At 42.4% G+C, this 22,884-nt stretch overlaps 1 protein-coding gene across 5 annotated transcripts in view; it reads left to right on the forward strand.

Annotated features, from left to right (window-relative positions):
* Positions 1 to 22,884, forward strand: part of LOC138796073 (ephrin type-A receptor 3-like) — a 195,604-nt gene that overhangs the window by 157,138 nt on the left and 15,582 nt on the right. For 4 of the 5 annotated variants that reach the window (XR_011363709.1, XM_069975978.1, XM_069975974.1 and 1 more), the window contains one exon: positions 7,382 to 7,443. The exons of the other annotated variant lie outside the window; for it this stretch is intronic. Coding sequence is in view for 3 of the 4 variants with exons in the window: in XM_069975978.1 (XP_069832079.1) it covers positions 7,382 to 7,443 (62 nt within the window). In the remaining variant the exon portion in view is untranslated. The remainder of the gene's footprint in view (positions 1 to 7,381; positions 7,444 to 22,884) is intronic. 5 annotated transcript variants of the gene reach the window in all.

The following is a 22,884-nucleotide window of genomic DNA, read 5'->3' on the forward strand; positions in this document are numbered from 1 at the left end:
GCGCAGCCGCAGCTTCTAGGGAAGCTTAAAGAGACAGTGCACATTTCCCACCGGGTTCCCGCGGTGCCCCTGGCGGGTTCTCCCAGCACCCCAGTGTGCCACGGCACCCCGGTTGGGAAACGCTGGTATAGACAGATATGGAACATATTGAAGCTTCCCAACATTTAGCATGAGGCTATCTAGGCTTACTGGATGTGGTAGCTTTGCAACAGCTTTAAAGCTTTAGGATGGAGAACACCATCATAAAGTAAACCTGCCAGCGTTGTAATAAGGGAGCCTTTCCCTGTATTACGCCTGTGGACTGGGCAGCAAGGAACTGTGGACAAGTGCCCTTTAATCTTACCATATAGTCTGCAATACCCAGCCAGGAGGATTGCTATGACTATGATATAACTACACTTCGCTCCTTCAGGACTGTATTTAAGTTTGTATGAAGTATAATCATATTAAATGGTTGATTATTTTTGGGCACAGCCATACCACCAGCAGGTAATACAGAGGGTAAGATCCATATGACTCCTCCTTTTAGTAGGAGATTTCCCTTTCGATGCCCAGTGGCGGCATGGGCACCTGTAGTTTTTTAAGGAAATCTGCCCACCCGAGACTACAATTTGTTTTTTATCCATTATACCTACCAGAAAATGATACAGAGAATAATACCAGGACTAATGGTAAGATTTTTAGTTTCTTCTTTGATTTACAATGTGCTTACTGGACCTCCAATCGTCACGCTCCGAGGCACAGGCCAATCTGCCATTCGGTAAAGAGAGCCATTTATCAGGTCTGACAGCTTTTATCTGTCCATGTAAATCCCAGACTAATATAACATTATAAATGGAGCCGTGGTAAAACCCTGCTCCATCCACACCTGCTGCCTTTCATCCTGTAATAAAGACAGAGATGGAGGAGCGCCGGGCTATGTCGCTACACAAAGGAGAATGCCGAGACTTGTTTTACCACTGTACAATTTTATTACGTGAAATGCCATTTATTTGGGGCAGGTTACACTGTTGTCAGATGTCCGGCTAATCTTCTGCTGGATGAAACCTTTTGTAGCATTGTTATCGCCTTCCTCGACTATTTCTGCTTTAGTCTACAATTTAGATGTTGGCGTCCATCACCGCCCCGGGTGATTTATGTTGTGGCACGGTGTTTTCCAATTACTAGGTTCTCCATTATGTGCATAAAAGTGAAATCTCTTCAAAGCAGACCTGTAGTTTCGGAGAACTTATCAGAATAGGCTCCTGTGTGAGTACGCGAGGAATAGCGCAATTTCTGACCATTATATGACTTGTATAAGGCATTCTTCACCAATTTTTCTCTCTAGAGGCTTTGCTCTTATACCCAGTTTCGGACTGGCCCACCAGAGGACCAAAGAATCCTTCGGTGGGCCCCCAGCTTTAGAACCTCCACACTGACTGACATGTCTTTTCTCACTAGTTCTTCATTGGTGGGCCTCCAGGATCATTTTCCCTAGTGAGCCCCAGATACCCCAGTCCGACACTGCTTATTTGGTGCATCTTTAGGTGTATGTGCACTACAGACTGAAGCTTCTGCTACAATTTATTTAAAAACAGAAAGAAATCACAATTATTTTGTGCCACAAATTGCAACTTTTCCTGTTAGAATTGTAGTTGAAACCTAAATTCTTCTATGAATCTCTAAATGGCACAGTTCTCTGAGCTCAGTTCCTACTATACCCGCTTTCCTCTCCTATAGACTTCTATTGGCAGCATTTAATCTGATCCTTCAGTGCAGCATCAGACTGGCCCACAAGAGGAATAGAAGATTCTCCGGTGGGCCCCCAGCTTTAGAACCTGCACTAACACTGACTGACTGACATGTTTCTCACTGATTCTTCATTGGTGGGCCCCCAGGATCATTTCCTCTGGTGGGCCCCAGATAGCCCAGTCCAACACTGCTTCAGTAACCTGTTTGTCAAGAAGGGTTTTAGCCGTTGTTGCTCCTAAAACGTTGTTGAAAGCAAGTTGAAAGACAACAACCAGTCGATATTGTGCATGTCGCATACGGCCGAAAATCGCTTTGTGCAATGGGGCCTTTAATCAACGATCAATGACACACAAACAATTTTTCGATCGTTGCCTGCAATTACACAGGAGGATTACTGTTGAAATTTCGAAAGATATAACGATTTTTGCATAATTATCGTCCCGTGTAATAGGGCCCTTACAGTCTGTCCTACTCTGCAGCCCCTCTGTTCTTGCACCACCCATCACGTGGAGACCTTGTTACTCTCTGACCACAATGGTGACCTTCCCATGAGTAACATCTGTGCATCCTCCACCCTATCCAAATCCCATGAGTAACATCTGTGCACCCTCCAGTCTATCCAAATCCCAAGAGTAACATCTGTGCACCCTCCACCCTATCCAAATCCCATGAGTAACATCTGTGCATCTTCCCCCCTTTCCATATCCCATGAGTAACATCTGTGCACCCTCCACCCTATCCAAATCCCATGAGTAACATCTGTGCACCCTCCAGTCTATCCAAATCCCATGAGTAACATCTGTGCACCCTCCACCCTATCCAAATCCCATGAGTAACATCTGTGCACCCTCCAGTCTATCCAAATCCCATGAGTAACATCTGTGCACCCTCCACCCTATCTAAATCCCATGAGTAACATCTGTGCACCCTCCACCCTTTCCATATCCCATGAGTAACATCAGTGCATCTTCCACCCTTTCCATATCCCATGAGTAACATCTGTGCATCTTCCCCCCTTTCCATATCCCATGAGTAACATCTGTGCACCCTCCACCCTATCCAAATCCCATGAGTAACATCTGTGCACCCTCCAGTCTATCCAAATCCCATGAGTAACATCTGTGCACCCTCCAGTCTATCCAAATCCCATGAGTAACATCTGTGCACCCTCCACCCTATCTAAATCCCATGAGTAACATCTGTGCACCCTCCACCCTTTCCATATCCCATGAGTAACATCAGTGCATCTTCCACCCTTTCCATATCCCATGAGTAACATCAGTGCATCTTCCACCCTTTCCATATCCCATGAGTAACATCTGTGCACCCTCCAGTCTATCCAAATCCCAAGAGTAACATCTGTGCATCTTCCACCCTATCTAAATCCCATGAGTAACATCTGTGCACCCTCCACCCTTTCCATATCCCATGAGTAACATCAGTGCATCTTCCACCCTTTCCATATCCCATGAGTAACATCAGTGCATCTTCCACCCTATCCATATCCCATGAGTAACATCTGTGCACCCTCCAGTCTATCCAAATCCCATGAGTAACATCTGTGCACCCTCCAGTCTATCCAAATCCCATTAAATTCTGCAGTCAAGTTTGCAATGGATTTTGGAGTCGCCTCCGCACTCGTACAGGTTAGAGCCCACGTGACTCCCCTCACTGTAGCTAACAGATTGATGAAGGGTTAGTTAATTGGATATGTAAATGAACACAATGTCATTTCCAGTGATTGCGCAGACTAATGAGGATGTCTATCTCCCTATCTGTTTTACAATTAGTGGGGGGAATCTATACTCAGTGATTGTTTTATTCTAATGTCAGTAATTAGACCTTCAGCTTGATGGGAATCATTAAAAGAAACATCTTACCGCAGGGCTGATGTTCTACTAAAATCTTAAGTGTTCCTTCTCGTGAAGCCCATAACCATTAGCTGTCCGTCCATCTGTCCAGGACACCGCTGGGGGAAAGTGGCCGATCAATTAGCAGGTATATCACTGATTTCGCTCACATCGGCTGAGCATTACGGGATTGGCTATTAGCTGGTAAATGGGGCTGTTTAGAGAAACGGGACGAATGAAGTCATGAGACATTATAGGATTCTAAGTGTGAGACGCTTTCTATATCAAAAAGCCTGTCAATAGGGCAAACGCATTAGGCTTACACCGGCTCTCATTCTTTAAATAAGGAAATAGTAGGAGCAGGTGCTTGAAGTTTCTAAAGTTTTTTCAACAATAGGAAGAATGCATTAAAGTGGTACAGATGTATACTAGAGATGAGCGAAGCAGCAGGAAATTCATTTTGCGAGCTTCGCGAATATTGGGTCAAATATGTTAATATTGGCGAACTTAATCTTAATGAATTTCAATGAAACAACCGAACTTTAGTAGCTACAGTACTGGGACTATTACAGAAGAGCGAATTTGTTTACGTATATTGTTGCAATAGTGTCCAAAATTGGAAAATCACAATTTAAAAATATCATTCCGCCTGTCAATCATCCAATCTAATGAAACCCAACCTGTGTAACACAGTAGGAGTGGAGTGCGAGCACTGATTATGTAAGGCGCACGCTCCATTCACTGATCCCAGTAAATTGGTATAACTCAATAGGAGTTTACAGTGCCCAGTGAGTGAATAATATGGACTGTGTCTTCACTGGTCCCAGTGAATTCCTATAGGCATCCAGTTATATGATAAACTAGACACTTGGTTGGTTGGCAGCTACAACAATCCCTCACAATCATCCCTCCTACCCTCTGCTCTCTGTCCCTATATCGCTCTGTTAGTCTCTCCCTGCTCTGCTCTAACTGCCTGCTGCCCTCCTGCTCTCTCCTCCACACACAGCCGACTTGCCACCTCTGTTGCCGAACCTCCTTATATAGAGGGGGTGCTGACATCACAGAGGGGCCTGCAGCTGATTGGACGGACGCTATGGATTATGGTTAATCGCTTTCTCCCGCCCAGTGATGCTCCAGACAGCATGTGCAGCCGCCATTTTGTTTAGGTTTTTTGTAAATTTCCGCAATGAAACGTCAGGAATTCGCTTTGCAGAACAAAGTGAATTCGCAGCGAATTTTGATTTGCTGGATTCGCTCATCTCTAATGTATACATTTAGGGCTAGCGGTGGACATCCTGTTGCAAAACTACAATTCCCATAATGTCTGATGCCCTTTGGATGTCCAAGCATAAAGGAAATAGTAGTTTTACAACAGATGGAGGGCTGCAGGTTGTTCACCACTGATTTATGGTCTAAGGGGGACATTTATCAAACATGGTGTATAGTGGAACTGGCTCAGTTGCCCCTAGCAACCAATCAGATTCCACCTTTCATTTTCCAAAGAGTCTGTGAGGAATGAAAGGTGGAATCTGATTGGTTGCTAGGGGCAACTGAGCCAGTTCCGCTATACAACGTGTTTGATAAATCTCCCCAAATGTGTTTTTGCTGTGCCACACTATGTAATTTGCAGTATTTGGAATAAAACTGGGTTTTTCACTTATCTGGAGTGCCGTGGATCATCATATTGCCTAACTACCGGGGTTTTTGGTCAAGACTATGTCTGCCTGCACCCGACCTCTTGCATCTGGTGTGCTGCTCACTTCCCATAACTAGTTTCTAACCTATCTTTAATAACAAGATGCTTCTATCGCAGTGCTGCTCAGAGATTGTGGACAGTGGGGAGAGCATACAAGGAGGGCAGCTCACACTGGCTGTAGACAGGGAGAAAAGCACAAAAAGGAAGATTGCAGGAGAGAATTACATGGGTTGTGTACAAGTGTAAAGAGAATGTAGGGCAGTCAGAAATACAGAATAACATGCTACATGTTATATGACTTTGTGCAATTGTCATATATATATATATATATATATATATATATATATCTGTTTCTAAAATACCTGCACATGACCACCAATACAGTCACTAAGAACTCAGCTCAATCTACAGCTATGGTAAAGCCTAAACTGACTATTTAGTAATTTGGCAGAAGAGGATTAATGAAAAATATCTACTTACTGCTTTTTTTCCAGTGGAAATGCCCTTTAAATGGCAACCAACTAAAGTTGTTGTTGTTTTTTTTTCTAATACAACAAAAGAGGGATCTAAGTGACAGAGCTTTTACTTTGCTTATTAAGCCTGGAAGATTAATAGCAAATCCCAATTGATATGAGCAATCTGTGAACACAAGAGGATCGATCTCATTAAAATGTCAAAATTAAAATGAGTTCCCCAAGTGAGGATTTTGGGAATGGAAGAAACCAGCGAGTGTTTCGGGCTCGCCAGGCCTTCATAGAGGGGAACAAATGTGAGACACATATTCTTGTGTTGTAGTATTTTGTTGCGTTAGGCCGAAACCCCACCACTAAGTCAAAAGCCAGTTCCATCACAATCCCCACTAATCTGCAATTCCAGGTCCACAGCTTAAAGGGAACCTGTCACCCCCCTGTGCTGGGGTGAAGGCAGCCCGACCCTCCACTAGAGCCCCGAATACTTACCCCATCTCGCCAAGTCCCGTTCCTGGAGTCAGTCCCGGGACAGAGATATCCCCGTTTAAAGCCCGCACTGCTGAGATGAGTCCGACGCCCATAGAGAATGAATGGAGCCGTCATTCTCTATGGGCGTTGGACTCATCTCAGCAGCGCGCGCCGCCGGGCTTCAGACGGAGATATCTCCAGGACCGGCTCCAGGAATGGGACTTGGCGAGATGAGGTAAGTATCTGGGGCTCTAGCGGGGGGTCGGGCGGCCTTCACCTCGGCACGCGGGCTGATAGGTTCCCTTTAACACAAGGAGGTGCCCATTCAGCCAATCACTGTCTCCATTGGGACACTGTTGTGGTCAGCATGACATCAGCAGGGGAGCTTGTTTATAAATATAAGCCTGACCCATTAAAAAACTAAAATATTTTTTATCTATATACATGAAATAAGTAATAAGATAAGCCAAGATCTACCCTTTTTTTGTTTCATCAACAGATTTGTGTTTCAAAATAGAATTACATTTTACATTGAGCCTTAAAGGTTTACTCTGGAGAAGATTTATTTATTTTATTTTATTTTATGTTTTAAATCAATAGGTGTTAGAAAGTTATATGGATTTGTATATTACTTCTACTTAAAAATCTCAAATCTTCCAGTACTTATCAGCTGCTGTATATCCTGCAGGTGTATTCTTTCCAGTTTAACACAGAGCTCTCTGCTGCCACCTCTGTCCATGTCAGGAACTGTCCAGAGCAGGAGAGGTTGTCTATGTTGATTTGCTGCTGCTCTGGACAGTTCCTGACATGGACAGAGGTGGCAGCAGAGAGCACTGTCAGACAGGAAAGAATACACCACTTCTTGCAGGACATACAGCAGCTGATAAGTACTGAAAGACTTAAAATTTTAAAAATAGAAGTAATTTACAAATTTTTATAACTTTCTGACCACGTTTGTTTCTTCCAGAGTACCCCTTTAAATTAAATTCTATTTGGTTCCGTTCAATTCTATATTTAGAACTAGAGCTAAAAAATATTTTATCCTAACAATGGAGCATGTGGGGGAGATCTGGTCTCTAGACCTTGCAGAACGTCACTGTTATGCCTTTTCACCTCTATGATCACAATAGTTGAGTAACCTTGTGAAATATTTCCACTCTTTACAGGCAAACCAGTCATGATAATCACAGAGTATATGGAGAATGGCTCCTTGGATTCATTTTTGAAGGTAAGGGGGAAAAAACCTTGGCATTTCTAGTATACTGGTGCCTTACAATTATCCTCACGGTGTTGATTGTTTTGCAGTCATAAGGTTTACCTTGAGTACAGGCTGGTTTCCGGCTTGAAATGCGTAGGTTTGAAACTGCGCTGGGTCACGTTTTCAAAGCTCAAAGAATAAAGATGGATTGGTTTTTATGTTATTCACTTGCCTTGTAATTTTCCTGTTTTTTTAATTCTTGGATATGGTTTTTATGGTTACATTGATAATGAATTGTATTGGCAAAGGAGGACTGGCAAGACAGAACCAGGTGCCCTACAAGGTCCAGTAAAGACAGTACTATATGGAGCTTACACGCACGAGTCTGCTTCTTCAGAGATGATTCACTAATAACTGACTTAACATATTAGACCTTATGGGGGATATGTTTTGTGTGTCCAATAATAACAAAGTTTTTGATGTAAAAAAAAACAAAAAACAGACATTTACATGTTTTACATAGATGGCAACAGTGGAGTAGCTATAGGAATCACAGTGGTAGCAGTTGTGACTAGGCCCCAAGGCCAGAGCTGTAGGCCTCCCCTGATCATAGTAGCAGTGTTCATATAGTTACAGCTGCACAGTGCTCTCCATCCCCTCCCTGCACTCATCTTTATGATCATAGAGAGAACAGTGTGATCATACAGTTACAGCTGCACAGTGCTCTCTATCTCCTCCCTGCACTCATCTCTATGATCATAGAGAGAACAGTGTGATCATACAGTTACAGCTGCACAGTGCTCTCTATCACCTCCCTTCACTCGTCTGTATTATCATAGAGAGAGCAGTGTGATCATACAGTTAAAGCTGCACAGGGCTCTCTATCTCCTCTCTGCACTCATCTCTATGATCCTAAAGAGAACAGTGTGATCATACAGTTACAGCTGCACAGTGCTCTCAATCTCCTCCCTGCACTCATCTCTATGATCCTAAAGAGAACAGTGTGATCATACAGTTACAGCTGCACAGTGCTCTCAATCTCCTCCCTGCACTCATCTCTATGATCCTAGAGAGAACAGTGTGATCATACAGTTACAGCTGTACAGTGCTCTCTATCGCCTCCCTGCACTCATGCCTTAGACCAGTGCATAGAGGAACTGAAAGGTTAAAGGGGTGCTCCGGGTGGAACAGCTTTTTCAACTGCGGCTGGGGAGGGGGTAGATGAAGGCACCACCCTCCACCCAGAGTACCCCTTTAAGGCTAAAAAAAACAACAAAAACTTTAGCCTGGAGAGGTAAGAAACCACTGGATCATTAGTCCCCTTACTTACTTAGACCAAGGATTCTGTCATTGACCCCTTCACTGCCTTATACCACAAAGGATTGTTACAGTAACCCCCTCACTGCTCTGGATTTCCAGACATAGTGAAACTGACCCTTACACTGTCCTAGACCATCCCGAAATCTTACATTTATCCCAACACTCTCCTAGACCTCCAGGTATACTGACATTAACCCTTACACTGCCCTGGACCACCAGGAATCCTTACATTACAATAAAATGGAAACCATAATGGATGTTTATCCCCCAATAATTTTGGTACCAAACTCCTTATTACCCGAAGAACCAGATACTTTCACCTCTAAGAAAGTTCCCTAATTAATTATGTAAGGGATAGGCATATCTCAGTCTTCATCGAGGACAATGAAACATCTGAAGGACACAGGCATCTCATCCGGAGCTGCTGCCTCAGCATATACAGATCGGCTTCCCATAATGTGCTATGGCAGTTAGGTATACCTATAATGAGGGTCTAATTATTCCCTTGTTCTGGATGTATTTTATATACGAAAATTCTGCAATCACATTTGCAATGTAAAAGCTTAGTGACCCCTTTACATTGATACCCTGTGCCGATGGTGCCCATTGAGGCATAACATGTATACATGTACAGGACCCAGCTCCATCAGCTTCCTATAATTGCTTGTACAGTATATTGTGATATAGTGCCAGGCTGCGCTGAGTCTATGGTTTGCACTTATGCACCTGTAGCAGCAGTCATTAATTTATTCCTTTAATTCACAAACTAGACTAGACACAGGGTCTAAGGACTTATGAAGGGGGACTGTTATGGTCGCTTTACACGGAGCGATTATTGTTAAAATTTAAATAACGATATATCGTTCAAATAACAATCGCATCTGAGCGATAATCGTCTCATGTAAACACAGCGAACGATCAAGCGATGAGCGATAAATCGTTCATCGTGATCTTTCAACATGTTCTAAAATCATTGTTGGTTGTTCGCTGAAAATTCGCAGATTCGTGATGTCTAACTGACTCTGTAAAACTGTTAGAAGGCTTACATCTTGCTCAGCCAATCAAAGCTGAGAAACCTGAGTCATCTGACAAAAGGGAGGGTGGCCTAACAGGGCTTAGACCCGCCTCCCTCTTCATGATGTCATTGTCACAAAATGGCTGCCACAGAACAGCCTGGGGTCAACAGTCATTGGGTAAGAATGAGTTTACTTCATTTCCTGGTGGGGGATTGAGGGGGGATAAGATAGGGAAGGGGGGCAGATAGGTGATTGAAGAATATTACAGTTATATAACTTTGTACTGTGTTTCAATTACCGGGAAAAAGCTTTCCGCTGGAGTACCCCTTTAACATATTAGTCCTTATGGAGGATATGTTTTGTGTGTCCAATGATAACAAAGATTTTGATGTAAAAAAAGAAAAGAAAATAGACATCTACATGTTTTTCATAGATGGCAACAGTGGAGTAGCTATGGGAATCGCAGCGGTAGCATTTGTGACTAGGCCCAAAGGCCAGAGCTGTAGGCCTCCCCTGATCAGAGTAGCACTGACTCTCCCCTTAGTCATTGGGTGGTAAGTCCTGAATTGCCATACCTGATGATGGAGAAAATGTTTTTTTTTGTGGTATAGTTACATCTGCACAGTCCTCTCTATCCCCTCCCTGCACTTAACTCTATGATCATAGCAAGAATAGTGTGGTCATATAGTCACAGTTGTGCAGTCCTCTCTATCTATGTGTAAAGCGACCATAACATCCCTAACAGAGATTCAGGTTTAACTATGATGGATCCCTAGGTTTCTGGAACTGCCTAAATTGTTGGAATTAAGAGTGGAGATAAAGTTTAGTTAGCAAGAATGTGCTTGCAACATTGAAGGGGTACTCTGGCAAAATCAACTGGTTTCAGAAAGTTATACAGATTCGTAATTTAATTCTATTAAAAAATCTCAAGTCTTCCCATACTTATAAGCTGCTGTATGTCCTGCAGGAAGTGCTGTATTCTTTTCCGTCTGACACAGTGCTCTCTGCTGCCACCTCAGTGCAGGACAGGAACTGTCCAGAGCAGGAGAGGTTTTCTATGGTTCTATGGTTCTGCTACTGCTCTGGACAGTTCCTGGCATGGACAGAGATGGCAGCAGAGAGTTAGGCTGGAAAGAATACACCACTTCCTGCAGTACATACAACAGCTGATAAGTACAAGAAGACTGGAGATATTTTAAAGGGGTTATCCAGCGCTACAAAAACATGGCCACTTTCCCCCTACTGTTGTCTTCAGTTTGGGTGGGGTTGTGAAACTCAGTTCCATTGAAGTAAATGGAGCTTAATTGTAAACTGCACCTGAACTGGAGACAACAGTAGGGGGGAAAGTGGCCATGTTTTTGTAGCGCTGGATAACCCCTTTAAATAGAAGTGATTTACAAATCAATATAACTTTGTAAAACCAGTTGATTTAAAAAAAAGAAAAAAAAAACACTGGAGTACCCCTTTAAGAAAAGGGAAATACCAGGGTAGTGTGTGACTCTAGCAATAAGTCAAAGGTCAAATTTATAGGGCAGGAAGTAACAGCAAGCCAAGGATTAATCAGAGACAAGGTTATACGGGTACAAGCCAGGGGTCTAATCTCTAGATCCAGAAGTCACCACAAGCAGGAGACTAATAAAACACTGTAAAGGTCAGCAGCTGTAACCATACAGGAATCCTGAAGGGGTTGTGTCATTCAGAATACCAGGTCTGAACTGGTGAATTATGGGAAGCAAAACATATTTCTGATGTACAGGCATTTCTGAAAATCCCCCATGTGCCTGTTTTATTTTGATAACCTGTTGCCCTTGATTGAGATGGGGCAGACATGCTCAGTTCAAGTGCAAACTCCAGGAAGTACTAGCAGTTGGTCTCCACTGAGCCTACAAACAAGAAGGGTTTTGTAGAAGGGTGTGCTGTATGGCAACAGCAGGTCTCTGCTGTTCAGAGTGGAAAGCAGGAAGTGATCCGATCCATGGGGGAGAAAAACTGTACAGGGATTTGAGGGTTTTTTTTAACTAAAAGGCACAAAGGCGCTTCTTTACATGTACTGTACATATGTGGCACACGTGATTTATTCAACTTTTCCTTATGGCACAGCCCCTTAAAGACAAACTAGAACTTTGTGTAATACCAGTAACCAATAAAAACTTGGGGGATAGGAAATAGTTTTAAACACTATTGCTGTGACATCATTTTCAGCCATAGGATGTTACATCAACCCTGCAGCACACAGCCAGGGTGAAGTCTGCTAGAGACAGGAGTTTTTGAAGAGTTGGTTTTGATCTTTGATGTATGTGGTGGGGTACTGGGGGGGGAGGGGTATGGTGGTAAATGTAATGCCTGAAGCTATGGTGCGTTTACACGTAACGATAATTGGCCCGATCGTACGATTAACGATGTCGGAGTAACAATTTTCTTTTCATAACGAGCAGCGTTTAGACGGTCCGATATATCGTACGGAAAATTCGTTTTGCAATCGTTTTGCGAACGCTTAAGCCTATCTCACACATTGGTTAAATCGGTGAACGACTGTTCACACGGAACGATTTGCGAATTTTTTTGCGAACGACGATTTGATAACATGTTGAAAGATCAAAATGAGAGATGTATCGTTCGTCGTTTGATCGTTCGCTGCGTTTACACGTACGATTATCATTAGAATTCGATCGTTATCACGCAAATTCGTACGATAATCGTTACGTGTAAACGCATCATATTACCTGCCAATCTACCAATCATGATGCTAATTGGTGAGTGAAGATGGGGCGTCTTCAGGTTTAGTGCCTAGGGCAGCAGCAGCTGGTAATACGGCCCTGGGTGTCGGATGTCAGGACCCTACTGATCAACTATTGATTGCCTATTCAGTGGACACTTAACAAGAACTTTTGACATGGCATAGAGACAAGTTATAAGTATTGTCTGGCCAGGGTCTGGGTACTCGGCCCTCCATTGATCTCTAAGTTGGGAGAAGTGCTCGGCTAAGCACTTCTCTCCCTGTGCCGCTGCATAGGATGGGCTCCATATATTTCTAAGAGATCGGCTTAGCTTAGCGTTTCTCCCCACTCGTTGTATCAATCGGTTGGGGTCTCGTCACCAAAATTTTGACAGCTCAAAACTTTTGACTTGTTTCTATGACATGTTACTAGTTGTTTTTTAGGGGACACTTAAACTTGCACATCAGCCCACTTTCTAAAGCTAAAGAACAAAGCGCAGTCGTCCTAGAAGTGTAAGAGCGTTGTCATTGTTCTTCTCCGTATCATTCACCTTCCCTGGCGCTCCCATTGTCAGCTCTAGCGATCTACGAACCCCCAAGATGTGTTTCATCTTCTGCTTTTAATTGTGTAGTTTTAATAACATTTGATTTTTTTTTGCTCTTATCCTGCTCTAGAGGGATTGAAATCCAGGTTAATGCTAAAATCAATTCCTGGTAATTAGCTCACCATTCACCCGTGTCCTCCCCTTACATTTACTGCAGAAAAGAGGCGCGGGCTCGCTGAAATCCCTTGTGTTCCCTTCAGGCAGCCAAAGATTTAGAGATAGCAGATTAATGGAAGTGTTTGCTACAGGTGGTTAATCAAATAAAGATGAAAACAGGAATTAGGCGCGGGCGACCCGGTCATCTGTCATTGATAGAACACATTATACGACTACCACTCATATCTAGGGAGAGCTCTATCTTTGTGACCTGGGTGGCTTATAGAGTGGGCTCAGGAGCACAGACCATCTATAGGGGCTATGTGCTCTAATAGGGTTACCAGTATAAGACCTATGGGGACTATATACTTATAGACAACCCCTTTACATTTTTAGCTTTTTTACCATATTTTTACACAGTATGTAGTATTTGGAAGCCATCAACAAGTTGTTGCAGACAGATGATACTTTTCTTCTGAACACAATTTCCAATCTCGTGCCATCCCTTAATAAATCACGTGTTAAACCTATATTTAGGTTAACGTGTGGGCGTATGGGCAACTGGTGGCCAATGGATGGCATACACTAGGGGTATCTTCTCCAATCTTCTATCTGTCATGGCCATCCAGAGTTAAAGGAGGACACATTTGTACTTTAATAGATATTTGACAAAGATACAAAAAGTTACATCATAGAATCATACATATGACAGATTTGCACCACTCTTGCTGACAGGTTTAAACTGGTAGTTTAGTCGTAGTCACTTGGAGGCAACCAATGAACTTTCTGTCAGGACGGGGGAGGTAGGGACAAGACACAAAAGTGAGCCCTACAGCTGAGCCTACCTACTGTCCCTACCTACTTGCCTCAAACGGCCGTAGGTAGCCGCGGACAACCATGAAGGCGGTCCTTGCTCTGGTATAGGTGTAGCACAGAACGAGACAGACAAACAAACACAAAGGATAGTCAACAAGCCAAAGTCAAAACCAAAAGCGCAACGCAGTGCAAAATCAGTAAACAATCATATAGTCAAAGGTCAGGCGGGAGGTCAGGTAACAGGTAAATCAAGCAAGCAGAGGAATTAGGTACGGGGATCACTGGAATAGACAGGAGGAGCTGAGATCAGGGTATGAACCTTAATAGCCAGCGCTAAGAGACTCGCTCAGCTTTCTTTTATGAGGATCAAGAGCCCGGTCCGGATCCCCATTGGATCGGCGCTCTGATCCTCAAGGTTTCTGGACAGGCAGAGGATAAAGTCAATCAAAAGACTTGCTCAGCTGCAGCAATCAAGTCTAGCAGAGCTCAGTGTAACTCCTGCATTGCCGGATGCTGAGTAGCAAGCTGGTGTGATACACAAAAGCAAAGACCAGGCCTAGTTCACAACAGGCTACTGCACATTCCTGACAGATTCCTAGAGGGTCTAAAACAGTGAGTGAAAAAAAAGGTAATACAAAAAGTATATATAATATAGTTCTAATCAACCCCCTTAATTGTAGATTTTTGTCACATGGAATAAAAAGTGATGACAGTGTTTTATCTAGCAAAATGTGGTACTGTTCATGTTACTCACACAACTCCATAGGTAGATAAATAAATGGGTGTTTCTATGGGCGCTATTTTTGGTACAACTCTTCTGACCTGTAAGGTGCGTGCCGTGTGCTTGTCAGTGACTTTGTGGGTCAACTTCAGGATGGAAAGTGCTACTAGTAATAAGCAATAAAATAAAAGACTAAACGTCCTTTAGGACACAGACTAACCCGGTGTTGAGAGCGAAGCCTCAATCAGGAAAACTGGGGTGTACGGCCATTGATTTTCTGTGGAATTTCTAAACGAGTCTAATGTATTTGTATTTGATTATCTCAATGTACATCGCATTTCAAACAGTCTAACAAAACTGGAAGCTATGTGACATTCAGCAAAAGTCCATGAAATCCATAACTGCAGTTTTTCCGAATGAAAATGGCTGCGCTAATGTACACTCGACAAGCCGGAAAAAGGAGCTCAAGAGGCAACTCGAGAAAAAATAACAGATCTCTAATTGATTGAATGCTCTCGATGAGGACAAAGAGGACCTTGAAGCCTGTCAGTATAGTAATATGAGGGAAAGGTCCCCATCCTGAGGAATATATGTTATTTCTTCTAGATGTTTCTCCAAAACTTTAATAATTAGTTATTTCAAGAGTTTATTGAACTGGTGACAACAAACGTAATCAGGTGACAATAAATATGGCCGTAGTTCTGGCACCAGCTAATAACTAAGGTTGAGTTTCAGAAAGTGAGCTTCACACTCTGGACATTGGTTATTCCCAACCCTGTTGATCCCAGAACCATTATGTTTCACTTTGTAGAAGTTGCTGTTCTCTATGCTTGTAATATACACATATTTAGGTCTAAGTGGACAATGTTTCTCCTTGTAGTGACTGCCAGCTGGCAGGAAGTCCTATAGGCTAGGTAGTCCTCCCTGGGTGAAAAGGTATGCAGGATCCCAATGGGATTAGTTAACTCTCTAATGTGTATGGACGCATGTTAGCTATTACCCCTTCCTCGAAGTCCCGGTCCCACCGCTGAGAAATCCCAGTCGGAATGACTGCTCCAGTCATTCTCTATGGGTGTCAGACTCATCTCTGGTGAGCGCACACACGGCTTCCAATGTTGACTTCTCAGTGGCGGGACGGGGTCCGGGACTTCGAGAGGGGGATAAGTATAAGGGGCTCCACCGGGGGGTTGGGCAGGCTTCACCTTGGCAGCCGGGGTGACAGGTCCCCTTTAACGCCAGTCTAGATTTCAGCAAGGACATATGGCCAGCTGGCAGGGATTACTTACAGGAAAAGGTCCTACCTATTCTGCACCCTGGGGCTCCACTTCCACTCTCTGGCCAACTTGGACGTACGAGAGGGGACAGGTGCATGTCGTGAGCATCATTTGCTGGTGAAACCACTTCCACATGCTTCAATATTTCCTCAGTGGTTCCAAAGTTATAGCTACATTGTCCTGATCCAATGTGATGTTGGCAACATACACCTGCCTACCTCTTGTCTTGGGTGTATATGTCCAAGAGGGCCAGGGAAGTAAAGCATCGGCGAGCAGAACAGGTAGGATGTTTTCTGTTCCCCAGATAACCCCTTCAGAGTTTTCCAGACAGCCTTAGGGCTGCATCCAACTTCTGCAGCCACAAGTAATCAAATGCTACACACTCGGGGTTTGACCAACTCAAGTGTGCTCGTCACCATAGAAAGGTTTTCTATGGTGACGGTGCCTATTTAAAGCGTCTCTGTGCCCACAATCTGCCCCCCCAACAAAAAAAAGTTTGTACCTTCAGATAGCTGCTTTTAATCCAAGACCTGTCCTGGGGTACGTCCGGCAGGTGATGCAGTTATTGGCATAGAGAAACAACCTTCAAACTTGCAGCCCTGTGCCAAATTGTCGTGGTCTAGAGCGTCTGTGTCCTAGGCCTGCGACGCCCCTCTGTCTCTCCTCCCCTCCCTCTTCTCCATTAGGAATGCCCCAGGCAGGATTTCTCCAGCCCATCACTTGTCTGAACACTGCACATGTGCTGGATTGTTAGGCCCATGTGCAGTGTTCAGACAGGTGATGATTAGGAGAAATGCTGCCTGGCGCATTCCTAATGGTGAAGAGGGTAGGGAGGAGGGACGGAGGGGCGTCGCAGGCCTAGGGCAAACACACTCTAGGCCACGCCAATTTGACACAGAGCTGCAAGTTTAAAAGTTGTTTTTTAGGACAAAAACTACATCACCTGCCGAACGGACATCAGGACAGATCTTGGATTAAAAGCAGCTATCCGGCGGTACAAGCACTTGGGTTGGGCAGATGGTGGGTACAGAGTCGCTTTAAGACCAGCACGTGAGATGCCAGTCTTAATAAATCCCATACTAAATTTAGTTTTTAGACTCCATTTGTGCAATGTTCTTAGTGTAAAAAATAAAAAATAAAACATGTAATAATATTCCTTGCTGTGTTCACGTATAGCAACTATAATATCATTCTTCGCGATCAAGAAGCTCATGAGATTGATTTCTATGGGGAATGGATGATTTCCCTTCCTATAGTAACCCCCAGTATTTAAGGATTTCATTGGCGGCAGCTTTATATTATTTCATTAAGATAAAACAACAACATACAAACATTTCCCTGAAGGTCATCGTGATACATACATAATAGATGTAATCAGGCAGAAGATAAGCAATAACCGAGAGCCAGCTGCAAGTCAGCTAATAATGTCAGCAATTAACCAGAGACAAGGTCACAGACAATAGAAGAGGAAGCAGTGCGCCGTACACCAGGAGCTTCAGCTGCAAGCAAAAACTAATGTGATGAAACTAAACAAAGGGGATGAATATAGCTCTACTATTGCAGTAGGTATGTAAGCAATAGATGCACCATTGTTTATTCTAAATTCGAGCAGTGTTTCTTGAGCTCAGATGTAAAATCTGTAATACAGCCCCCTACCCGCCATGTGACATGTGTAATATACAATCCTTTTATATAGTTTTTGGGGTCCAAGGCTCAAATATACTTATGTGCTGCATATAACTGTATGTAAACTGTTACTTTAGTCGGTCACTGTTGTTTCAGTCCCTTCTCCAGTAGATAGCTAACATATTTGAAAATGACTTCATTTATGAACAGGAACCTATTGGAAAATTCTAAAGTCTTAGCCACTAACTGTCTCACTTTCCTGCAAACTGCTGCCCACTACCTGTTGTTTGGGGAAATTTGTCTCTAGCAGCAGAAAGAAAAAGACAGAACACAGGAAATAAGGGCGGGGCTTAGATTGTTCTATGTTCAGATGAGAAAGCCTGGAGTATATGCTGGCATCCTGACATATACAATAACAAATGCCAAGCAACAAAAAGTACAAATTAAACAAAATACTTTATTCTGTGCAACTGCAATAATTATGTTAAAAAACAATATACAGATCTGAGGATGAAGAAACAACCAATAGGGTATAGTAATGGCAGATGGCAATTATAATTAACTCATACAACCACAGTGGGTTAAATGAGCAGATGGCACATAATAAATTGCAGTCATATGTGTATGATAGGTAAAGAAATTAACACCTAATACATATAGAATAGTATACAGAACATAAATTGGTCTTCCCTCTCCTCCTTTTTGAGAGGGTCCATACAAGGTAAATCAAGGCTTCCTTCTGATCTTTGACCACACATATAGTTTTGGACAACTGTAGATACTTTACAATAGATGCAGTGTTCCCCCCTCGTCTTCCATACTTGCACATTTTACTTGGCCACCTCTTTATACTCTTTATTCTTTCTTTTTTTTCCCACCATCAGTAAATTTGACAGTCCGGAGACATATTGGCTGTATATGAGTAGGAGCAAAAATGACTGTTTCAGTAGGCTATAGATGTTGGAGAATCGAAGATCTGTCGTTACCATAGTGACTATCAAAGTTTGAGAAAGTCTTTTGGAGTTTTGATTGTACCGTGGTCAGCCACTCGAATTCCAAAAGATTCTGCCCTACTGAGGCTCTTTGAACGTGAAATATTTGAACTATTACAGTCCTGCTGACATGCTATTGAAACAAAGTTCCCGGATAATCCCTTTGATAAGATCACAGTGTCCGTGTTAACCCAAAGGTTAGTTGTTTTCAGAGATTGAGATCTAAAGGTCAAATAAATCCTGAAGAAGAAGTGAAAAATAATGTCTCATCTATGTGATGGTGAGAAAATGTGGAATCTGTAGACACATATTAGACTTTGGGTTATGGACTCCGGAATGAAAAGGAAGATTGTTTCCATTTGGTGCCAAATAGAGTTATGGCAGGACTGGGTATTTTATGATGGCAATTTCCTGAGGCATAACTAGATCATTTTTGTTTTGGGCTCTATAAAAAAAGTTCTAGTTGGTCATTTATCGAGTCAAAAATTTCATGTGCAATACTAGCTGTTTTGCTTCCTGTAATATAATACTATCTATGTCAAGATTTAGTACTGAATACAAGATGCCACTTAGTGAGCAATGGACGGGGAACTCAATCTTATTAAAGCCCCCATGCCCAGTCCATTCAGTGTTCTTGGTGGAGAGCTCTTTTCAATGACCATTCCAGATTTGATTTGGGCAGTGAAAGTGCCAACCGAGAATTAGAATGTTCAGTATTTAGTGAGACTTGGGCTGGGTTCACACTACGGAATCCATGTGAATAAGTTCCGTCGAATTCCGTTACTCGTACTCATTCGTCCCATAGACTCAATTCTATGGCCAGACGAATTCCGCTGTCCATCGAAAGAATTGACATGTCAGGTCTTTCGGTGGATGGCGGAAGACGCCCAAGCATAGAATGGTGTCTATGGCACAGGCGGAAATGTGCGCCACGGCTAGCGGGTACAAGTGACAGAATCTGCTGGAACTTATCTGTGCAGATTCCGTAGTGTGAACTCGGAATCGTCAGCCTACTGATATCCTTCTGATCTCTAGTGTAACCCAACTTAGTCAACCTCAGGTGTGTGGTGAGATTCCCAACTGTTATACAAGAAACTTAGAATTTGTTATTGCCACTGTAATAAGAATAAGGTTATTACATCTGCAACTGAGCAGGATGGTCAGCTCACCCCCATAGTGCTGGTCTCTCTTGCACCATCAGCTTCCCAGGAAGGAGCACGTGGAAGTATACTCGGGCCGTGTCCCGGCAAAGTAATAAGAAAAAATGGAAGTGGATCCCACAGCTCCGATAAAATGTAGAAAATTTAAATAAAAGAAACAAAATTATTAAAATCTCTCCAACGCATTTCGGGTACAACCCTTAATCATGGCCTCATTAAGGGTTGTACCCGAAACGCGTTGGAGTGATTTTAATTATTTTGTTACTTTTATTTATATTTCAATAAACTTTCTACATTTTATCGGAGCTGTGGGATCCACTTCCATTTTTTTCTTATTACATATGCATTGTGAGTAGAGTTGAGTGAGCATGCTCGGATGCTAGGGTAACCTCCAAAAAACAATCGCTCCATAGCTCCTGCAGAAATTTTTTTTTGCTCTAATTTTTTTATATTTCGTCCCTTTGAGGGATGTGTAAACAAAATAAACAAAAATTAGAAATGAAAAGCAGGTTTGTTTGTGTGGGAGAGATAACTGATGGATGGTTAAATGTTCGGTGTCAGTCATCGAAACATAATGGCCTAGGTTAACTAGGTTCCCTCCGCTCTGCGGAGTAGGGGCACCTAGTAACATTCAAGAGTGTCTCATTGATTTCAATGGGGCTTGTTACATGAATACTCTAGTATTGAAAAATCTTAACTTAAGTAATGAACACCCAAGAATTTTACTGTTCGATCAGATTCTGACACTTACTCTAATTGTGAGTATTGCCTTTCTTAAAGGAGAAGTCCGGGGAAAATTTTTATTAAAGTATTGTATTGATCCCCAAAAGTTATAAAAATCACCAATATACACTTATTACAGAAAATGCTTATAAAGTGCTTTTTTTCCTGCACTTACTACTGCATCAAGGCTTCACTTCCTGGATAACATGGTGATGTCACGACCCGACTCCCAGAGCTGTGCGGGCTGTGGCTGCTGGAGAGGATCATGGGACACTGAGGGACACAGGGCAGTGGAGGGACACTGAGCATCCCCCTGCCATCATCCTCTCCAGCAGCCAAAGCCTGCACAGCTCTGGGCGTCGGGTCGTGACATCACCATTTTATCCAGGAAGTGACATCACCATGTTATCCAGGAAGTGAAGCCTTGATGCAGTAGTAAGTGCAGGAAAAAAAGCACTTTCTAAGCATTTCCTGTAATAAGTGTATATTAGTGATTTGTATAACTTTTTTTTTTTTTTTGGGGGGGGGGGGGGGAGGGGGGGCAATACAATACTTTAATAAAAATTTTCGCTGGACTTCTCCTTTAAAGGTTTAGTTCACAAAAAAAATTATTTCAAATCAACTGGTGCCAGAAAGAGCAAGAGATTTGTAATTTACTTCTATTAAAGAAATTTCAAGTCTTCTAGTACTTATCAGCTGCTATATGCCCTGCAGGAAGTGGTGTATTCTTTCCAGTCTGACTCAGTGCTCTCTGCTGCCACCTCTGTCCTTGTCAGGAACTGTCCAGAGCAGTAGCAAATCCCCATAAAAAACCTCTACTGCCCTGAACAGTTCCCGACACGGACAGAGGAGGCAGCAGAGAGCACTGTGTCAGACTGGAAAGAATACACCACTTCCTGCTAGACATACAGCAGCTGATAAGTACTGGAAGACTGAACATTTTTTAATAGAAGTAAATTACAAATATCTAGCACCAGAGGATTTGAAAGAATTTTTTGGGTCAACTACCCCCAAGAGTTACACAAAAATGACAACATATGGCATCTATATGGTACACACACATGACCTTGTCTTTGAATATTAGGTAGTCCAAAAAAGATTTATTCCTACATCATACGAATGGGGGTCAAGCTAACATCGACAATATGGGGGTGAAGATAACATCAGAAAACAATTGTATCAACCAATAATAGACCCAAATGAATTTCATCTACCCAAAGGCCCAAACCAATGGCGTACCTACACATCTCCTACTATTACAGTCACAAGTCATTTACCCTTATTCTAGAACATTCCTTATTTTAGAACATTTTATTGTGAAATTATTGTCCATCCTATAGATTGTCTCCAAATCTTAAAAAAAAAAAAAATTTACAAAAAAACTGAAGTTTTGGTTATACTGTACAGCGCAAAGCAAAAAACAGTCCTCTCCACAGAATAACCTAAGATCTATGTATTTCGTATGAATAAGACATTAATATTGTCGGATATGGTGACTGTTTTTTTTTTTCCATTTTATAACCTATTTAATAAAGTGCCATCACACTGATTTCTCACTTATTTGCTGATAATTTAAGCTTTTCCAGGCATCCTAGTCCTTTACGATCTAATAAAGAACGTCATTGTGAGAATCCTACTTAGCGGTATCCACTTACACTCCTGTGAGCGACGCTATTAAATAACCTTCAAGGTGGTTTTTAGATTTTTTTTTTTTTTTAGCTTTACTCGGCTTCGGCTCCATTTATAATGCGCGGCAATAGAAAATAAGATACATTTGTTTATTTCCTTTCTTCAGGTGACACCACCTTTCAGTAGTAATTGGAGAATGAATGGAATCGAGGTAGACAGGTTCAGGCTTCTATTTGTAAGAATCACATTTTCCGTAGTGCGAGGTGTGGGAAAACAGTATGCAATTACTTTCATGTCCACATCATTGTTCAGAAGTGAATGCATTTCTGTTTTGTCTTGTTCCTAGCTGTATGAAATAGTCAATGCCAGTTAGATATATATTTTTTTTATTTTTGTTTTGTTTAGTTTTTCCCAACACAATTTTTACACAAAAACACACACACACACACACACACACACACACACACACACACACACACACTCACTCTCTTTTAATGAATACTGCATAGTTGCTACAATGAAAATGCTACCCAAGCTATCAGCATCATGTTATAGAGCAGAAGTAGCTGAGTGAATTGATATGCATCTTCACGGGAAAAGATTTTGTATAATTTGTAATTTATTAATTACAACTCTTATGTTTTCGTGAGTCTATACGAGTGACACCGCCCACTGGACTCCTTAACACAACGAGCAGGGATTACACTTCATATAATTACAAGTGTATGACAGGTAAAGAAATATACACCTAATATATATAGAACAGTACAGACTCAT

The sequence above is a fragment of the Dendropsophus ebraccatus genome, chromosome 6, assembly GCF_027789765.1.
Source record: "Dendropsophus ebraccatus isolate aDenEbr1 chromosome 6, aDenEbr1.pat, whole genome shotgun sequence".
Lineage (NCBI taxonomy): Eukaryota > Metazoa > Chordata > Amphibia > Anura > Hylidae > Dendropsophus > Dendropsophus ebraccatus.